The 15,720-nt window shown below is 40.2% G+C and overlaps 1 protein-coding gene across 1 annotated transcript in view; it reads right to left on the reverse strand.

The window, feature by feature from the left end:
• Positions 1–15,720, reverse strand: part of LOC134571247 (uncharacterized) — a 149,596-nt gene that overhangs the window by 30,311 nt on the left and 103,565 nt on the right. Inside the window, exons 39-45 of the mRNA XM_063429420.1 lie at positions 14,345–14,597; positions 11,707–11,790; positions 7,273–7,366; positions 4,581–4,708; positions 3,268–3,355; positions 2,929–3,034; positions 138–189 (exon numbers count right to left, since the gene is read on the reverse strand). Of these exons, the coding sequence (XP_063285490.1) occupies positions 138–189; positions 2,929–3,034; positions 3,268–3,355; positions 4,581–4,708; positions 7,273–7,366; positions 11,707–11,790; positions 14,345–14,597 (805 nt within the window). The remainder of the gene's footprint in view (positions 1–137; positions 190–2,928; positions 3,035–3,267; positions 3,356–4,580; positions 4,709–7,272; positions 7,367–11,706; positions 11,791–14,344; positions 14,598–15,720) is intronic.

The raw sequence follows: 15,720 nt of genomic DNA on the forward strand, positions 1-15,720 counted from the left end.
GAAGAAAAATCTGTAATTAATCCACTTCTGTATGGCCACCCTTTTAACTTTCTTTTCAGCAATGGAATTTTGTTTTAATAAATTAGAACACAATTGGAATTTTTCGTAATCACAATTTCAATCACATAATCACTTACGTGCTCGTCTGTGACACAGATCCTTTAAGTGGTAAATTGGATACAAAAATACCTAAAGAAAGAAAGTGTTATTGTATCTCTACATTTGAAAGCATAATATATGTTTCAGTACAAGGTGATATTTCATGTAACAGGTAGGTTGTATACTCTTGTATTATATTCCCAGTGTAACAGTTTTCTTTCAAATAGTATTGGCAGAATCTCTTTTGGCTGCAGAATGGTTAAAATAAAATAAAACAAATTAAAAGGAAGAAAATAAAATAAGAATATTTTCTGAGCTGATTCAGGTACTGTATCTTGCCTTTGCTTTGTATGTTGGGCACTCAGCCTCAGTCCTGTTGCTGTGGCATACTTGCCATCTATAGTTATAACTCAAAAATGTATACAAATCCACCCGTGAATTGAGTGATCTGTGTTAACAACAATATAAAAGTACACTTAACTTATAGGTACACAGCTTCCCAAGGTTATCTCCCAGCTGATAACCATGCAGCGTGACTGTATAGGTGATAGGAAATTCAGGGATCCTGCTAATGTACCTACAATAAAGGATAAAGCATAGCGCAAATATTGTCTAAAAGTATAATGTAATATAGTGATTTTTATGCACTCACAAATTCCAAGTTGTTAGAGCATTTTATAGGTGCCTCCCCACGATGTAGATGGGGGGGTTGAGACTCCCTCCTCAGGTGATAGCCGCTTGGGTACCAGGGTCAGCAAGATGGTCCAATGAACTCCAACCACAAGCAATTTATTCACCCATAAAATAAGGAGGTGTACAAAACATAAAAACAAATATAAAAAAATAAATATAAAAACGTCCACAGGTCCTGTTTTTATGTTTTGTACACCTCCTTATTTTATGGGTGAATAAATAGCTTTTTGGAGTATCCTTGTGGTTGGAGTTCATTGGACCATCTTGCTGACCCTGGTACCCAAGCGGCTATCACCTGAGGAGGGAGTCTCAACCCCCCATCTACATTGTGGGGAGGCACCTATAAAACGCTCTAACAACTTGGAATTTGTGAGTGCAGAAAAATCACTACATTACATTATACTTTTAGACAATATTTGTGCTATGTTTTATCCTTTATTGTAGGTACATTAGCAGGATCCCTAAATTTCCTATCACCTATACAATCTATAGTTATAACACTGCAAAGTTACAGATAGGAAATCCACTTTATTTGACTTTATGATGATTATTATTTTAAAAGAAGCCTAAATCTAACCTCACAATAGGATTTCTTCTGCTTTGAGGGATTTGTGATACATTGTATTTCAGAGCAGTTTATCTCCACTCAGTTTACCACTGACAGTTTTCCCAGTGGAATCCTAGCCGTATACTAGCAGGTGCAAGGTGAGTGACAAAATGTACAGCCAGGGTGGAAGTCTGGGGTAAACTGGACCATGTGACACGGGTCAGGTGGGTTACGAATCATTTTCCAGTTTAAAGGGACACTATACTCACCAGAATAACTACAGCGTATTGTATTTGTTCTGGTGAGTAGAATCATCCCCTTCAGGCATTTTGCAGTAAACACAGTCGTTTCAGAGAAAAGTCAGTATTTACATTACATCCCAGGAATACCTCCACTGGTCACTCCTCATAGGACAACTAGAGGTGCTTCATGGGGACACTAAACTTTCTGATTGGGCAGGGCTGTATTTGGCTTGTGCTGGCTCCGCTCCTGATCTGCTTCCTTGACAGTCTCAGCCAATCATATGGGAAAGCATTTTGATTGGCTCAGACATTCACTTCTAATGATGTCAGCCAAGCATGCAGATCAGGGGCAGAGCCAGAAGCTGCAGACTTGAATAGAAGCAAGATTGTACTGTATTTAGGGGAGCACAGGGGGAACGGGGGGGGGGGGGGGGAGGTGTTTTTTTAACACTATAGGGTCAGGAATACATGTTTGTGTTCATGACCCTATAGTATTTCTTTAAGGAATGCCTCTACAGAGACCAGCACACTAAATTCAGATGTATTTTATGCAAATGTCTCAAGTAACAGAGTAGCCAATGTGAAATGTTCATTTCTATTTTTGAAGTCTAGTTCTTCAAAGCAGTAAAGCATTAAAGAAGCACTATAGGGTCAGGAACACAAACATGTATTCCTGACCCTATAGTGTTAAAACCACTCTACCATCTAGCCTCCCTGACCACCTCTTGCCTCCCTAAATATAGTAAAATCTTACTTGTATTCAAGTCTGCAGCTCATGCCTCTGCCCCTATTTACCTGTGAACTGCCTCTGTCTGCTGACATCATCAGAAGTGGTGGTCCAAGCCAATCACAGTGCATCCCCATAGGATTGTCAGACTGTCAAGGAGGCAGATCAGGGGAAGAGCCAGCACAAGTCAAACACAGCCCTGGCAAATTAGCATCTCCTCACAGAGATTAATTGAATCAATGCATCTTTATGAGGACAGTTCAGTGTCTGCAAGCAGAGGGTGGAGACACTGAATGGCAGTGCTGCTTACTCTGCAGTACTGCCCCAGAAAACACCTTTAGCAGCCATCTAAGGAGTGGCCAGTGGAGTTATCACTAGGCTGTAATGTAAACACTGCATTTTCTCTGAAAAGATAGAGTTTAGACTAATAAGTCTGAAGGGAATGACTCTACTCACCAGAGCAAATGCAATAAGCTGTAGTTGTTCTGGTGACTATAGTGTCCCTTTAACACTGCTTACTGGGACTCTCATGACAAACACACTGTTTGGATAACATTGGTAAATTCTGACAAATTCCTGTTCTTTCATAGGTTATAATTTTTATTTTTCATACTCCTTACCATATTGGTTGGACACATTTTTTGGCAGGTTTGACCTAAGGAGAAAGTTGTTGAAACTGTTGAGGAAAGCTGGGAGGCTGTGAGGACCCTCATTGTTATACCAGATCTAAAATAAACAAGAACACAATATTAAACACAGACAAGTGTGAATATATATATTTTTTTCATTCAGAAATTTAACATTTGAACATATTTATTAAAGACAATACTTTGGGTTCACAACAAAAAACAGTCCTTAATTTTCCCAATAAAAATTACATCACAACATTTTTCAACAGTCCTCATCAATTTAGTCAATATTTATCAATATTTATTAGATATGTTCATGACTTTATTTACCGTAGTTAATGTCCTATTTTCAGGTTGAGTGATGAGGTTGCTCAATGTGCTTTTACTCATTTGAGCTCCAAAGCTCCAGGCTCCATAACTGGAAAATAAGTAGCAATTTATTTTTATTATTAGTAATAAACTGTTCACAACAAAGATTAAGAGAAATATTTTTACTATATGCGGATGATATCATGATTAGAGATACTGTATATAGACAGACATACACTTAAATAGATGGATAGACGGACGGATATATATGAAAAACGTGTCCCACTATGCTTGCCAACTGGGAGACACACAAAACTAGTTTATCGCTTGTGGTTCATAAAACCTGCTCCTGTTTAGGGTTGGACATAGGGAGCAGTATAGGGTGGGGTCTTATGAAATGGACATTAATTTACTCTTGGGCTATACAGAATAGCAATAAAAATGTACATTAAGTCACGATTCGGTTTACTCTCAGTCTGGTGCATTACCTCACAGTGCCACTACCTGTCTGTGGTGCTATTGCAGGCTGCAGTCTACAGGCTACACCCAGACTGAGATCTTTTTCTGTTCCCAGCTGGCCTTACTTTGCAACCATCTTCTCCCTATTTAGTTGAGCCTCACCCCTTCTTGTTTGCCAGTTCATTAATGTTAATAATGTTGTTGGTCTGGTCCTTTTGTCCTGTATATCTGAGCTAGCTGCTTCCCTGTGTTCCTGAGCTAGCTGCCTTTCCTGAGTTCCTGTGCTAGCTGTCTTTCCTGAGTTCCCTGTATCCAGAGGCCCTTCTCTTACATTAAGTTATCTGTGCTTGTATTTGATTTTACTGTCTTCCTTGTACACTAAACAGAATTATAAATGCAACACTTTTGTTTTTGCCCCCTGAGGCACACCTGTGCAATAATCATGCTGTCTAATCAGCATCTTGATATGCCACACCTGTGAGGTGGATGGATTATCTCAGCAAAGGAGAAGTGCTCACTAACACAGATTTGTGAACAATATTTGAGATAAATAGGCCTTTTGTGTACATAGAAAAAGTCTTAGATCTTTGAGTTCAGCTCATGAAAAATGGAGGCAAAACCAAAAGTGTTGCGTTTATAATTTTGTTCAGAGTAAATATCAATGCACTTGTTTTTTGCCTTGTTTTGTGTGTATGTTAGTTTATTTGCATTCTGGATATACATATATAGAAATCCAAAAGTCTTGTACTCCAGTACTGAAAAAGCTCTTAATGCATGGTGCTTAATCTGGCATAAATTGCATACACGTTCAAATTAAATCTTAGTTAGTCAGTCAAAGCTCCCATAAGAAATGGCTGCAGTCATGAAGCTCTTACCGTTTTTGGATAAATTCCAAAGTAGTGGTTAGCAGATAGTCCTCCAAAACATGCTTAGAGACATTGTAAAGCATTTGTCCAGAATAGGTCCTGTGGTGTGGGGGCACAGCATTAGGTACAGCACATACCTGCGGAACATAGAAAGAAAATCTTTAAAAAAAGAAAAAGAAGAATCATATACAGACTTATGGCTACCTATAGTATAAGGAGAAATAAGCATCTACTATTTATACACTCTACAAATATGCACTCTTAAATATGTGTGTTTGGAGGGGTGTTTTCTCTAATTGTGTATATTTTAAAGGTTAGAGAAAAGGCTCTTGCATTACCAAATAGATTAGCAATTAGCATGCTCATTACTTTTTTTCTTTAAATATATTTGTTTACTGCTTTTTAGAAGAGAAGTCTATGTACTACATTATAGACAGAAAACAATGTTTAACAAGAACACAATTATGGATATCCATATGATGTCTAGCAGCAAAGAGAAAAAAAAAAAAGCAATGGATTGTGTTGCAGGAAGAGAATAGTGAAAGAGAAGAAATCCAAAAATGGGGGAGTAAGACTTAAAGGGACACTCCAGGCACCCAGACCACTTCTGCTCATTGGAGTGGTCTGGGTGCCAACTCCCACTACCCTTAACCCTGCAAGTGTAATTATTGCAGTTTTTTTTAAACTGCAATAATTACCTTGCAGGGTTAAGTCCTCCCCTAGTGGCTGTCTACTAGACAGCAACTAGAGGGAACTTCCTGCTTCATAGCACAGGTTTTCTGCGCTAGAGCGTCGCTGGACGTCCTCACGCTGTGTGAGGACCTCCAGCGTCGCTCTATTCCCCATAGGGAAGCATTGAAATTCATTTTCAATGCTTTCCTATGGGGTGCGCCTTAGGTCTCCTCGCCGGTGGGCGAGATCAGTCTCGCCCAGCGGGCGACGTAAGCAGAAGGAGGAGCGGCGGGGGGGGAGGAAGCAGCGACATGGGACCTGTCGCTGCCTCTGGTAAGTCACTGAAGGGGTTTTCACCCCTTCAGCAACTGGGGATTGGGGGGTGGGAGGGAGAGGGACCCTCCAGTGCCAGAAAAACGGATCGTTTTCCTGGCACTGGAGTTTCCCTTTAAAGAAGAGAAATAAGAAAAGATGGAAAATTCAATTACCAGTTACAAGTTATGGTTAGTCCTGAAACCAATGATCCATTTTTTAAAGATAGGTAATTATTCTCAGACTGATGTTTCCAATATTTCATTATACAGAGAGATATTGATGGCATGCTCTTAATATCCCAGTATGTTCTCAATAACGTAACATTATTCGCATTATAGCAATATTTTGGTGTAGAAACCCAGCAAACAAATGTTCCAGTATTGGAATCCTTTGAAGGTCATGCTACATTTGTTACTTTTATGACACTATGGACGGTTCCAAACGTTATTCATTTTCCAACTTGTTCCTATCCTATATATAATTTGCACTTCTATTTATAATGTTTTTGTCATGCGTAATGTACTGAAATATAAATATACTTGTTGTTATATTGGAATGGGGAGAATATTTTAGCTCTAACCTTTGATGGTTGTGCGTATTTACCAAGAATAGAATCAAACAATGTGAATTTCAACTGTATTATCTCTAGATTTTGAGAGCATACTGGAATATTAAGAGCATATAATGAAAGTCTCTCTCTATATAATAAAATATTGGAAACATCAGTCTGAGATCCAACATCTCTACATCCCTAGATTATGAGAGCCCATTGGAATTATTAGTGTGAGCTTCAACTGTACTTGGTCCCTAGATTTCTGAGAGCACACTAGCCTGTTGGTGGTGGATATAATATCTCATTTGTCTTCATCATACATATGCATATATTTTGGGATCTACTTAATAACTAAGTAGACTAGCACATTATGGCTGCAAATATCCAACCTTGCTGGGTTCAATATTTTTCTTCCAAAAAAGAGTTAATTTACAGATCAGTTTTAACATATTCACAACTTGCTGTTTAGTAATAAACTCCAAAATCACTTAAATATGCTTATTTACATTAATCGTAAGCACTGATACCTAAATCCAAACGCTTGAACTATAAACGTTCCGAATTAAACCTCTTAAACCTCTTCAGACCAGTTCCTTTCCTGATCTATAACCAACCCTAACGCTAAACACTAAAGGTAAATAGATATGAGTCTGATAGTGCTGCTCATATATGAAGAAGACAAAAAAGCTCAAATAAATGGTAGCGTGGAAATTTTCCACTCTTGTTGGTGGGTATATATGTCATCCTAAAAATTGCATGCTACTTACTTCAATTGTTTGTGCACCTTATTATTAATTATTATATTTATTATTTTTTATAATTTTTTATAAATTTTTTTCAGTAAAGAAAAACACAAAACCATGAGAACACGTGATTTCTCTCTATTAATACTAGTACTTATCTAAGAGAATCGTGTGAATGTTGGTTGGTCGCAGCAAAAAAATCATTCTTATGACGCATAAGACCAGTTTATTGCTTCTGAAGATAAAATAACTTTAATCTAAAGGGTTGATTAAGGTTACACGATGATTGATTAAGTTTACACGATAATTTATTCGTACTTATGAGTACACCAAACAAAGACCAAAGAAAGTCTGCAATGATTTACGACTATTATTCTCTTGGTTATCATGCATTATGTTTGCACACAGTTCAACTTACCGAAAATCCACTTGAGCAGTTGCAGGTGCCATAGGTGAGTGACTGGTTGCCAGTTGAGTTCCATGACCCTAAACTGGATTCATTCAAGCATGCTCTAAAATGAAAAAACAAAAAAAACTAAAATGCACATATTTTGTCACTTGACAGCACTCTGTGAAATTGTGTTGTCTTGCTTTTATTTAGATAGGCTAAATTATTAGAAAAGGGAACAGCATATCACGCAGATACAGGCAGGGTCAGGGACTACTGTTCGAAATTCTGGAAATTTAAAGTGAATTTCAAATTTAAGGCCAAAATAGCAAAACTGAAAAGGAACTGACTTTTTTTTTCCTTAAAGGGACACTATAGTCACCCAGACCACTTCAGCTAAATGAAGTGGTCTGGGTGCCAGGTCCCTCAGGTTTCAACCCTTCACATGTAAACATAGCAGTTTCAAAGAAACTGCTATGTTTACATTTGGGGTTAATCCAGCCTCTAGTTGCTATCTTCCAGACAGCCACTAGAGGCATATCTGCGACGCTGGAGGCGAATTTCGCCTCCATCACGCAGAGCGTCCAAAGGAAAGCATTGAGAAATGCTTTTCTATGGACACTTTGAATGCGCATGTGGCACTTGCCGCGCGTGCGCATTCGGCTCCAGTGACGTCGGATGGGGGAGCTGACGTCGGACGGGGAGGAGAGGTCACCAGCGCCGTGAGGGCACTCTGAGGGCACTATAGTGTCAGGAAAATTACTTTGTTTTCCTGACACTATAGTGATCCTTTAAAGTTTGAATTCTCAGAAATTGTAGCAACCACTGAAATTCCTGTTCTGTTTGGAATGAGGGATTGAGCTGACATTTTCAGCCCAATTGTCAGCAATAAATGGGTGAATATTGGCTTCTGACAGATAAGTGTTTTACCCTGAAGGCTGGCAATCGTTCATAGAATATAAATGAGGGTGAGGACTAAATTTCATTCTGCAAAGTACATGAAATTAAAATATTTATTCTCTGTACACTATGTGGAAGTCAAGAGTGTAATATCATGAGCATAACTGTTATCTATACTCAAAGCTGCCCAAGTATGTCTGAGTGGGTACCATCAAAGTTTGTATATGTAGCTCAGGGCACCATTGAAAATAATAAGTCAATAAAATGTATTTGTTATCCTCTCACAGCACTGAGACCAAATATAGACTTTCATTGGCCATATCCACCTTGTTTAGAGTCAAACATATTTTTAAGTGTCTTATTCATCATTATTCAGGTAGACAATTAAAGAAGAAAGCAACAATGCAGATTAAGGAGAGTGGGGGGCGGGGCCGGACCGCCGAGCTGGACGGTCGCACTTGACACCAGCTCCTGCAAAATATGCCCAAATAGGCATTGAATATGCAATTTTGGGCAGAAAACCGTCCAGCACTGGTGGCCCTCAGCGGGCAGAGAGCCCTGGATCCAGGGAGAGGCTGGCCAGTCAGGCTTCAGTCCCCGGGAGGAGGGTTCCTCATCGACGCCTCAAGGCCTACTCAGGCGACGAGCGGGGTGGACGGCCGCTGCCCCGCCGCCTGCCGATCAGCGTGCAGTCAGGAGTCGGACCTGCGGGGAACTGGCCCCTAACCCCCCCCCCCTACTGGACCGGGGGGGTGATCCCGGTCCTCACCCTCAGGACCCGAACACCACAAAGCACCTGAGGCGCTGCAGCTGGGCCGCCGAGACCCGCAACCCAAGCACTGCAGCCAAGATGGCGGAGGCCATGTGCGAAGGCACCAAGACATAAGCAGAAAGAGACCACCTGCATACACCCTCGTACCCAAATAAGCTACTCACCTCCGCTATGACTGGAGTCTCGGAGGCCCTCTCCCTCCTCTGGGCAAGGACCAAGACGACACACGGATTCGCCTGCTGCCCGCAACCACTACGCAATGGCGGGGCGCACCGACACGTGGTAAAGCAGCTAAGCAATCACCCCTGCTGTCGAGGAGGCTATCACATGCCGCAAGAACTCAGCTGAGCACCAGCCTAAAGAACAGCACCCAGCAACTGGCAGCAGACTGGGAAACCTGGTACGCCAATTTTGTAGCTGCAAGGGATCTGCATACCAACGGCTCCAAACAGTACTGGCTACACTTGGCACCTCTGGAGCAGAGACTTTCCATCAGCAGAGGACTGTAAAGTAACACTCACAGCCTAACCATTGTAACTGTCTGCCCTAGCATTCTGCACTCCGGTACGCTTAGGCCATGCTCCTATATAGCCTGTCACTTATCAGTATAACTGTGGTATACCTACCTGCCTAGCAACCTACATGTCTTAATTATAAGTCTGTTGTTTCTTTTTCTTCTATATGCATAACCTGAGATGCCAGCAGATTAGTTTAAGCAATGTCCTAGCCTATGTAACGTGTAACACTAATCTCACAAACTGTAAGTTTAAGCTAACAATAATATAAAATTGTGCCGTGTAATCAATTGTCCCGCATGTTTTGCGTGGTAACACTTGAGGACTGCTCTCGGGGCACCTCATGCCTGCTTGTAACGTTTTATGCGCACTGCAAAAAAAAAAAATAAAAAAAAAAAAAAAAAGGAGAGTGTGACTTTAAGTATGACAATATTGTATGAACAAAAATCTATATGTTTTGGGAGAAATGTATTTCTATTTAAGGAGATAATAAACAGCTAGTTTGTGAATGCTTTGTACACTGAGCGTGATCTCACAGTTATGGTATTTAAAAGGATTTAAAAGACTATGTCTAGCCATCAACTGTCGCACCTCACCTGTCAGTCTGGGGTCAATAAGTGTGGTTCCTTGGTATCAGCAGGGATTAAACCCTTCCAGTACTTTTAACTATGCTGTCAGTGGGCATTAAAGCCCTGCCATGCATGATGGCATAGACCAGCATGCGTTAAAAGTACCAAGGGGCTCCGGGTATCATTCGATACCTGAGGTTCCCCTCTGTCTCCTGACACCTTTAGATAGAGGCCTCAGACTGACAGATGAGCAATGTGCAGCATTTAAGCGTGAGCACTGCACATAGACCTTTAAATCCTTTTACATATCCCAGCTGAGCAGTCATGCTCAGCTGTGGTGATTCTGGGCCTGCCCCAGGGACAAGGGAGGTGCAATCAAACAGTACAGAGTACAGAACGCTCTGTACTAGATGAGCTGGGAAATCATTCTGTGGTAGGATTAGGGGGTGGGATTATGGGGTGTGCTTAGTGCCAGGATTAGGAGTTGAATTAATGGTTGTATTAAGGATTAAGGCTAGGATTCAGTGAAAGTTTATGAGTAGGCTTTGGTGCAAAGGTATACATGTGGGTATCTTTGTACTAAAGAACAGTAGCAGGCTACAAATATGTGTGTCTATAGTAGTGGGACACTAGTGGTCTATTGCACAAAAATAACACGTGTGAAAAACACAAATAAGTTAAATCTTTTGACTGAGGTGATGAAATCTAGATAATATTTTTGTAGTGGTTTTTGATTCTGGGACTACTATAAAAGTTGTAATCTCGGCATGGCAAATTTTGAAACATTTAAGCTTTAAAACAGTAATTTGTTCCTTGCAATATTTATTTTATAACTTTATTGAAATCCTAAATACATTGGTTATTTTAACTATCAGAAATACTTAGTGAATCTATTTTAAGTTAGTTTACTTTAATTGCATTTGTTGTGTAGAAACGATTAAATGTAAAACTGAGGAATTTTAGTTTTTAACTTTGTTTATATTTTATTCATATTTCATAGTATCCTATGTATACATATAGGGTATCAAACAAAATCCCTATTCCTTCTTTAAAAATTGGTATGTAATATTTATGGGTGCAAAACTGTGGAATGAATGCATGGCAAAGTGCCAAAAAGGCCTTGGTCACAAACGCGACACATCTTGAAATAAACTTGGTCCTTAAAGGGACTCTCCAGTGCAAGGAAAACAAACCCCTCTCGCCCACCCCGCATCAGTGACTTACCTGAATCCAGAGCCGATGTCCCTCGGTGCTGGGTCAAGATCCGCCCACGCTCCTCCCCCGCTGACGTCAGCCAGTGGGGGAGACCTAATGCGCATGTGCGGCAATGGCCGCGCACACGTATTAGACCTCCCCATAGGAAAGCATTATTCAATGCTTTCCTATGGGGATTTCGGCGACGCTGGTAGGAACACGGAAGTCCCTCTAGTGGCTGTCTGATAGACATCCACTAGAGGAGGACTTAACCCTGCAAGGTAATTATTGCAGTTTATAAAAACTGCAATAATTACACTTGCAGGATTAAGGGTGATTGGAGCTGGCACCCAGACCACTCCAATGGGCAGAAGTTGTCTGCGTGCCTGGAGTGTCCCTTTAAGGTAGTAAGCTACCATAATGTTTGTTTACATTCTAATTGCTCATTACTTTACAGTACACAGAGAATGAGCTATTAATTACAACGTTATAAAAATACAGATAATACACTTACATGTTGTTGTTCAGACAGTAGTTGTCAATGCCAGGGGGAGAGTCCATTGCAGACATTAGATTCTCTGTGCTTTCATTATATAACCTTGAAAAATAAACAGTGATTTTTATGACACAAAAAAGGCTATGCAATTTTACCATGACAATCCAGGCATGTTATATCTGCTGTGAAAGGATATATGAGTGTGTGTGTGCTCAGAAATTCCTTTATTAATGTGCATGCATGAAACCACATGATACTCAAGCACACACCATCATGAAGGGTTACATAATATGCATTGTATAGTCTGTTTGTGTTAGGATGTAGGGCATATGATTTAATTACCTCTTGTTCCCGTAAATTATACTAAATTAAAGGAACACTATAGGCACCAAAATAACTTTAGTTTAATGAAGCAGTTTTGGTGTATAGATCATGCAGTCTCACTGCCCAATTCTTTGCCATTTAGGAGTTAAATACCTTTGTTTATGAAGCCCCAGGCACACCTCCTTACATGTGACTGACACAGACTTCCTAAACACTTCCTATAAAGAGTCACGTAATGTTTACACTTACTTTATTGGAAATTATATTTAATTTAGAGTTTCTTATCTCCCAATTTGTTAATAGCTTGCAAGAAACTGCAGGAGTCTCCAGTATGTAATTCAAGTTCAATTTACAAAGCAGAAGGTAAACACTTTAATAAAACTCTGAAGATAAAAGTAAGCTACATCTGATTGCAAATTAAACCATTTTGTTTACCTGCAGGCTGTGTCAGTCACAGCCAGGGGAGGTGTGGCTAAGAATGCATTAGCAGAAAGAAAAGTGATTTAACTTCTAAAATTGAATTGGGCAGTGAAACTTCAAATGCATGATCTATACATCAAAACTGCTTCATTAAACTTGTTTTTCTGACTATATTCTAATTAAATTTAGTGTGACTTGTTTGTATATCTTATAACTCATTGTGCACACACTGCACAGTGTTAAGACTATAAATTATTGAAAAGAAGCAGCAAGCACTCTCAGCGGTTTGCTACGCTTGAAGACGCAAGACGCCGCAACATCCTTAAGGTCAGGTTCCAGCAGCAGAGCTTCCACACGTTATCAGACAACTACTGGGAACGCTGATGGCTCTGAAACAAGCCAAAGGGGTAACTCTAGACACAATATTCAGAGTCCCAAAACCCCGAAGAGCACCTGAAACTGCCCCACGCAATACTGTGGTGAATTTTCGCAACAGCGCGACAAGCAAGCACTGCCTTTGAGAATGCATCCCTCTCGTTCTATCCTGATCTGTTGGGTGATACCCTACAGTGGAGGAGGCACAGGCAGCCCGTCACGGCCCTGCTAAGATGCCACGACATGCCATCCAAGTGGAGATCCCCAAGAGCACTGCAAGTCACATGAGGAGACAAAACCCACTCAGTGTCCGACTTATGTGGGCCGACCGCCCTCCTGCACCGGCTGGGAATATCGGAGAACTCCCTGCCTCAACCGGGAGCCGATGGGGCTAACCTTGCTACACACAGCTGGGACCCGGCGACAGTCAAGCCGTTTGTGCCACAGAGATCAACATCATCAGCATATGCCACAGCCAGCACCTGAGATGACAGGGCTTACACCTGAACCAAAGTTCTCTCCTACCCATGACTGAAACTTAATGCGTCCGAAGCAGACTTTTATTTCTGTTGGATGTTTCCTTTTGTTATTACAATTTAAGCTCACTGTTAATGCCCAGGCCACCCATAGGCACTCTGACCCTCAGTCAATGCTCCCCCCTACACACCCCTCCTGCAATCTCACTACACATGACCATACTTTCATTAGCCAAATGGAACCGGTGGTGTTGCAAAGTACAGCTCCAGAGCTGGTTGCCCCTAGCCTCACCTCTCAGTCACTCTGTAGCGCAGCCTGACAACCAGCGCTCCCAACTAGTGAAGCCGCCTCGAAATACCACCATACCCAAACGGAGGATCCCCCTACTACCCATCCTACACTCTTATTGCAATAACTGGCCCTACTCTGGACACATTCTAACAGAGCTGGAATCTCAATGAAACTCAGTTTACTAGAGTTTTTCATAACACTTCTATAAAAAAAAAAAAACACATGATAGAGCCACTATAAGCAGTAAGATCACAGCTGAACATATATCATACCAAATCTATGAGAGGTGTAGGAGGAGCAGTAAACACTGTTTAAATTTACAAGTCCAAGCGTTACAATGGTTGCATCATTTTGTGAAATCCCTGCCTTTACCACCCTTTTTGTTGTAGTTGCTTAATGACCAGTCCTTTAAAGAGTCTATATTCTGCATCAGCATAGCAAGCAGCCAAGTTTATATTCTTACTTTTCATGTATATTTCACTATAAATGTTATTACAAAAAAATGAAACTACAAATTGTACAAAAATGCATCAATTTTTGTGAGTAAACACATAACCATGTATGATACTGCTTAATGTAGCATTATGGTGGCAATTTAGACAATTATTTTCAGTTTACTATTTATATATTTAGGGAAATAAAAATCTTTGCATTCCACTAGTCTTTTGGAATTCCTGTAGCTTTTTTATCATCTTGGTATAGAATTTATTTGGGGTGGCATTAATATATCTAGATTGTCCTTTCTATACATTCATTTTACTTAACTTACCCAAATGGAACCGATTGATCAGTGGTGCCATACAGATTAGGTGATAATACGAGTTCTGGGTAACTTGCAGTACTGGACGAGAGGCTTCCCAGACCCATTGCAGCAATGACAAATAACACAGGGAGCAAGACTTGAGAAATGACACCCTTCCAGTTTCGTCTGGTATTGTGGAATCTCTTAATAAATATAGCCAAACATTTCTTGAAAATGAGAGGCAAGCCACTGACATTTGGTGAACTAGTTAATGCTTGGTCTGTAATAAAAAAAATAAAAAGCAAGGTAAAAGATGGGGAGGGATATTCATTTCATAACATATGAAAGAACCAATGGAACTTTCCTTCCTACTAAATGTTTGCTAAAACACACATTCCGTTCCCAAAACTTGCCCCATTAAAGCTGATTTTATGTACAAATTACACAAATATTGAAAGGAACACTACAGCATTAGAAATATAAACATGTATTCCTAATGCTAAAGTGTTCTACCGCCTGTTTCGAATCAGGCCCCCTCTAAATAAAATTAAAAGAAAGGGAAAAGTTTTACTTACTTATTTTCCAGGACCAAAACTCACTCTGTGCAGTCCCCGGCTCTATCTCTGGTGATGTTGCCCCACAGGCAGTATCCTATTCGTCTTCTCGCCCACTCCAATGATTCTTTTAGAGAAGCATTGGGGACAAGAAATGCATGCGCAGCTAGCGACACACTCATCCACTAAAATTTTTATCATTCCCAATAATATACATTTGAGGACATTCAGTGTCATAATGCACTACAAAACTACAAGACTGAAACAACAGGGTCACTGGACCCATATCACTTCATTGAGATGGAGTGGTCTGGTTTCCTATAATGATCCAATAAGGATCTGTAGGACATATTACAATTGTGATGAGCTTCCTTAGAATTAGACATGCATGCTTAAAGGATTACTCCAACCAAACACATGTTTTTTTTTTTTTGTTTTGTTTTTTAAATAAAACACTTTTTTGATTGGAGTAACTAAAAAAAGCTTAGATTCTATCTCAAGTCTCTTGTTTCTGGTCTATTCATGATGCTGGTTGCGGTAAAGTTACTTTTCTGATAGCAAGATGACATAAGTATGTGCAGCATTTCTAACTGAAATCAACATACAGCCTGCAAGCATCATAGCCACTTCAAAACACATTGTTCTAGTAGTAACCCTTTAATATTAAAATGCACTTGCGCTACCTAGTGGTCTTTGTGGAAACAGCTTTTCCTCATTCTACAAGCAGGGTATATTAAAAGATTTCACCTGACACATAACTAATCAGATAAACACTAATTTGAAAACAATAGCTGAGAGTGCACAGTCAATGTCTGAATGGCACCTGTTTATTTTTTGCTGTAGCGTAGT

This window comes from Pelobates fuscus, chromosome 8 (genome assembly GCF_036172605.1).
Source record: "Pelobates fuscus isolate aPelFus1 chromosome 8, aPelFus1.pri, whole genome shotgun sequence".
Taxonomy (NCBI): Eukaryota; Metazoa; Chordata; class Amphibia; order Anura; family Pelobatidae; genus Pelobates; species Pelobates fuscus.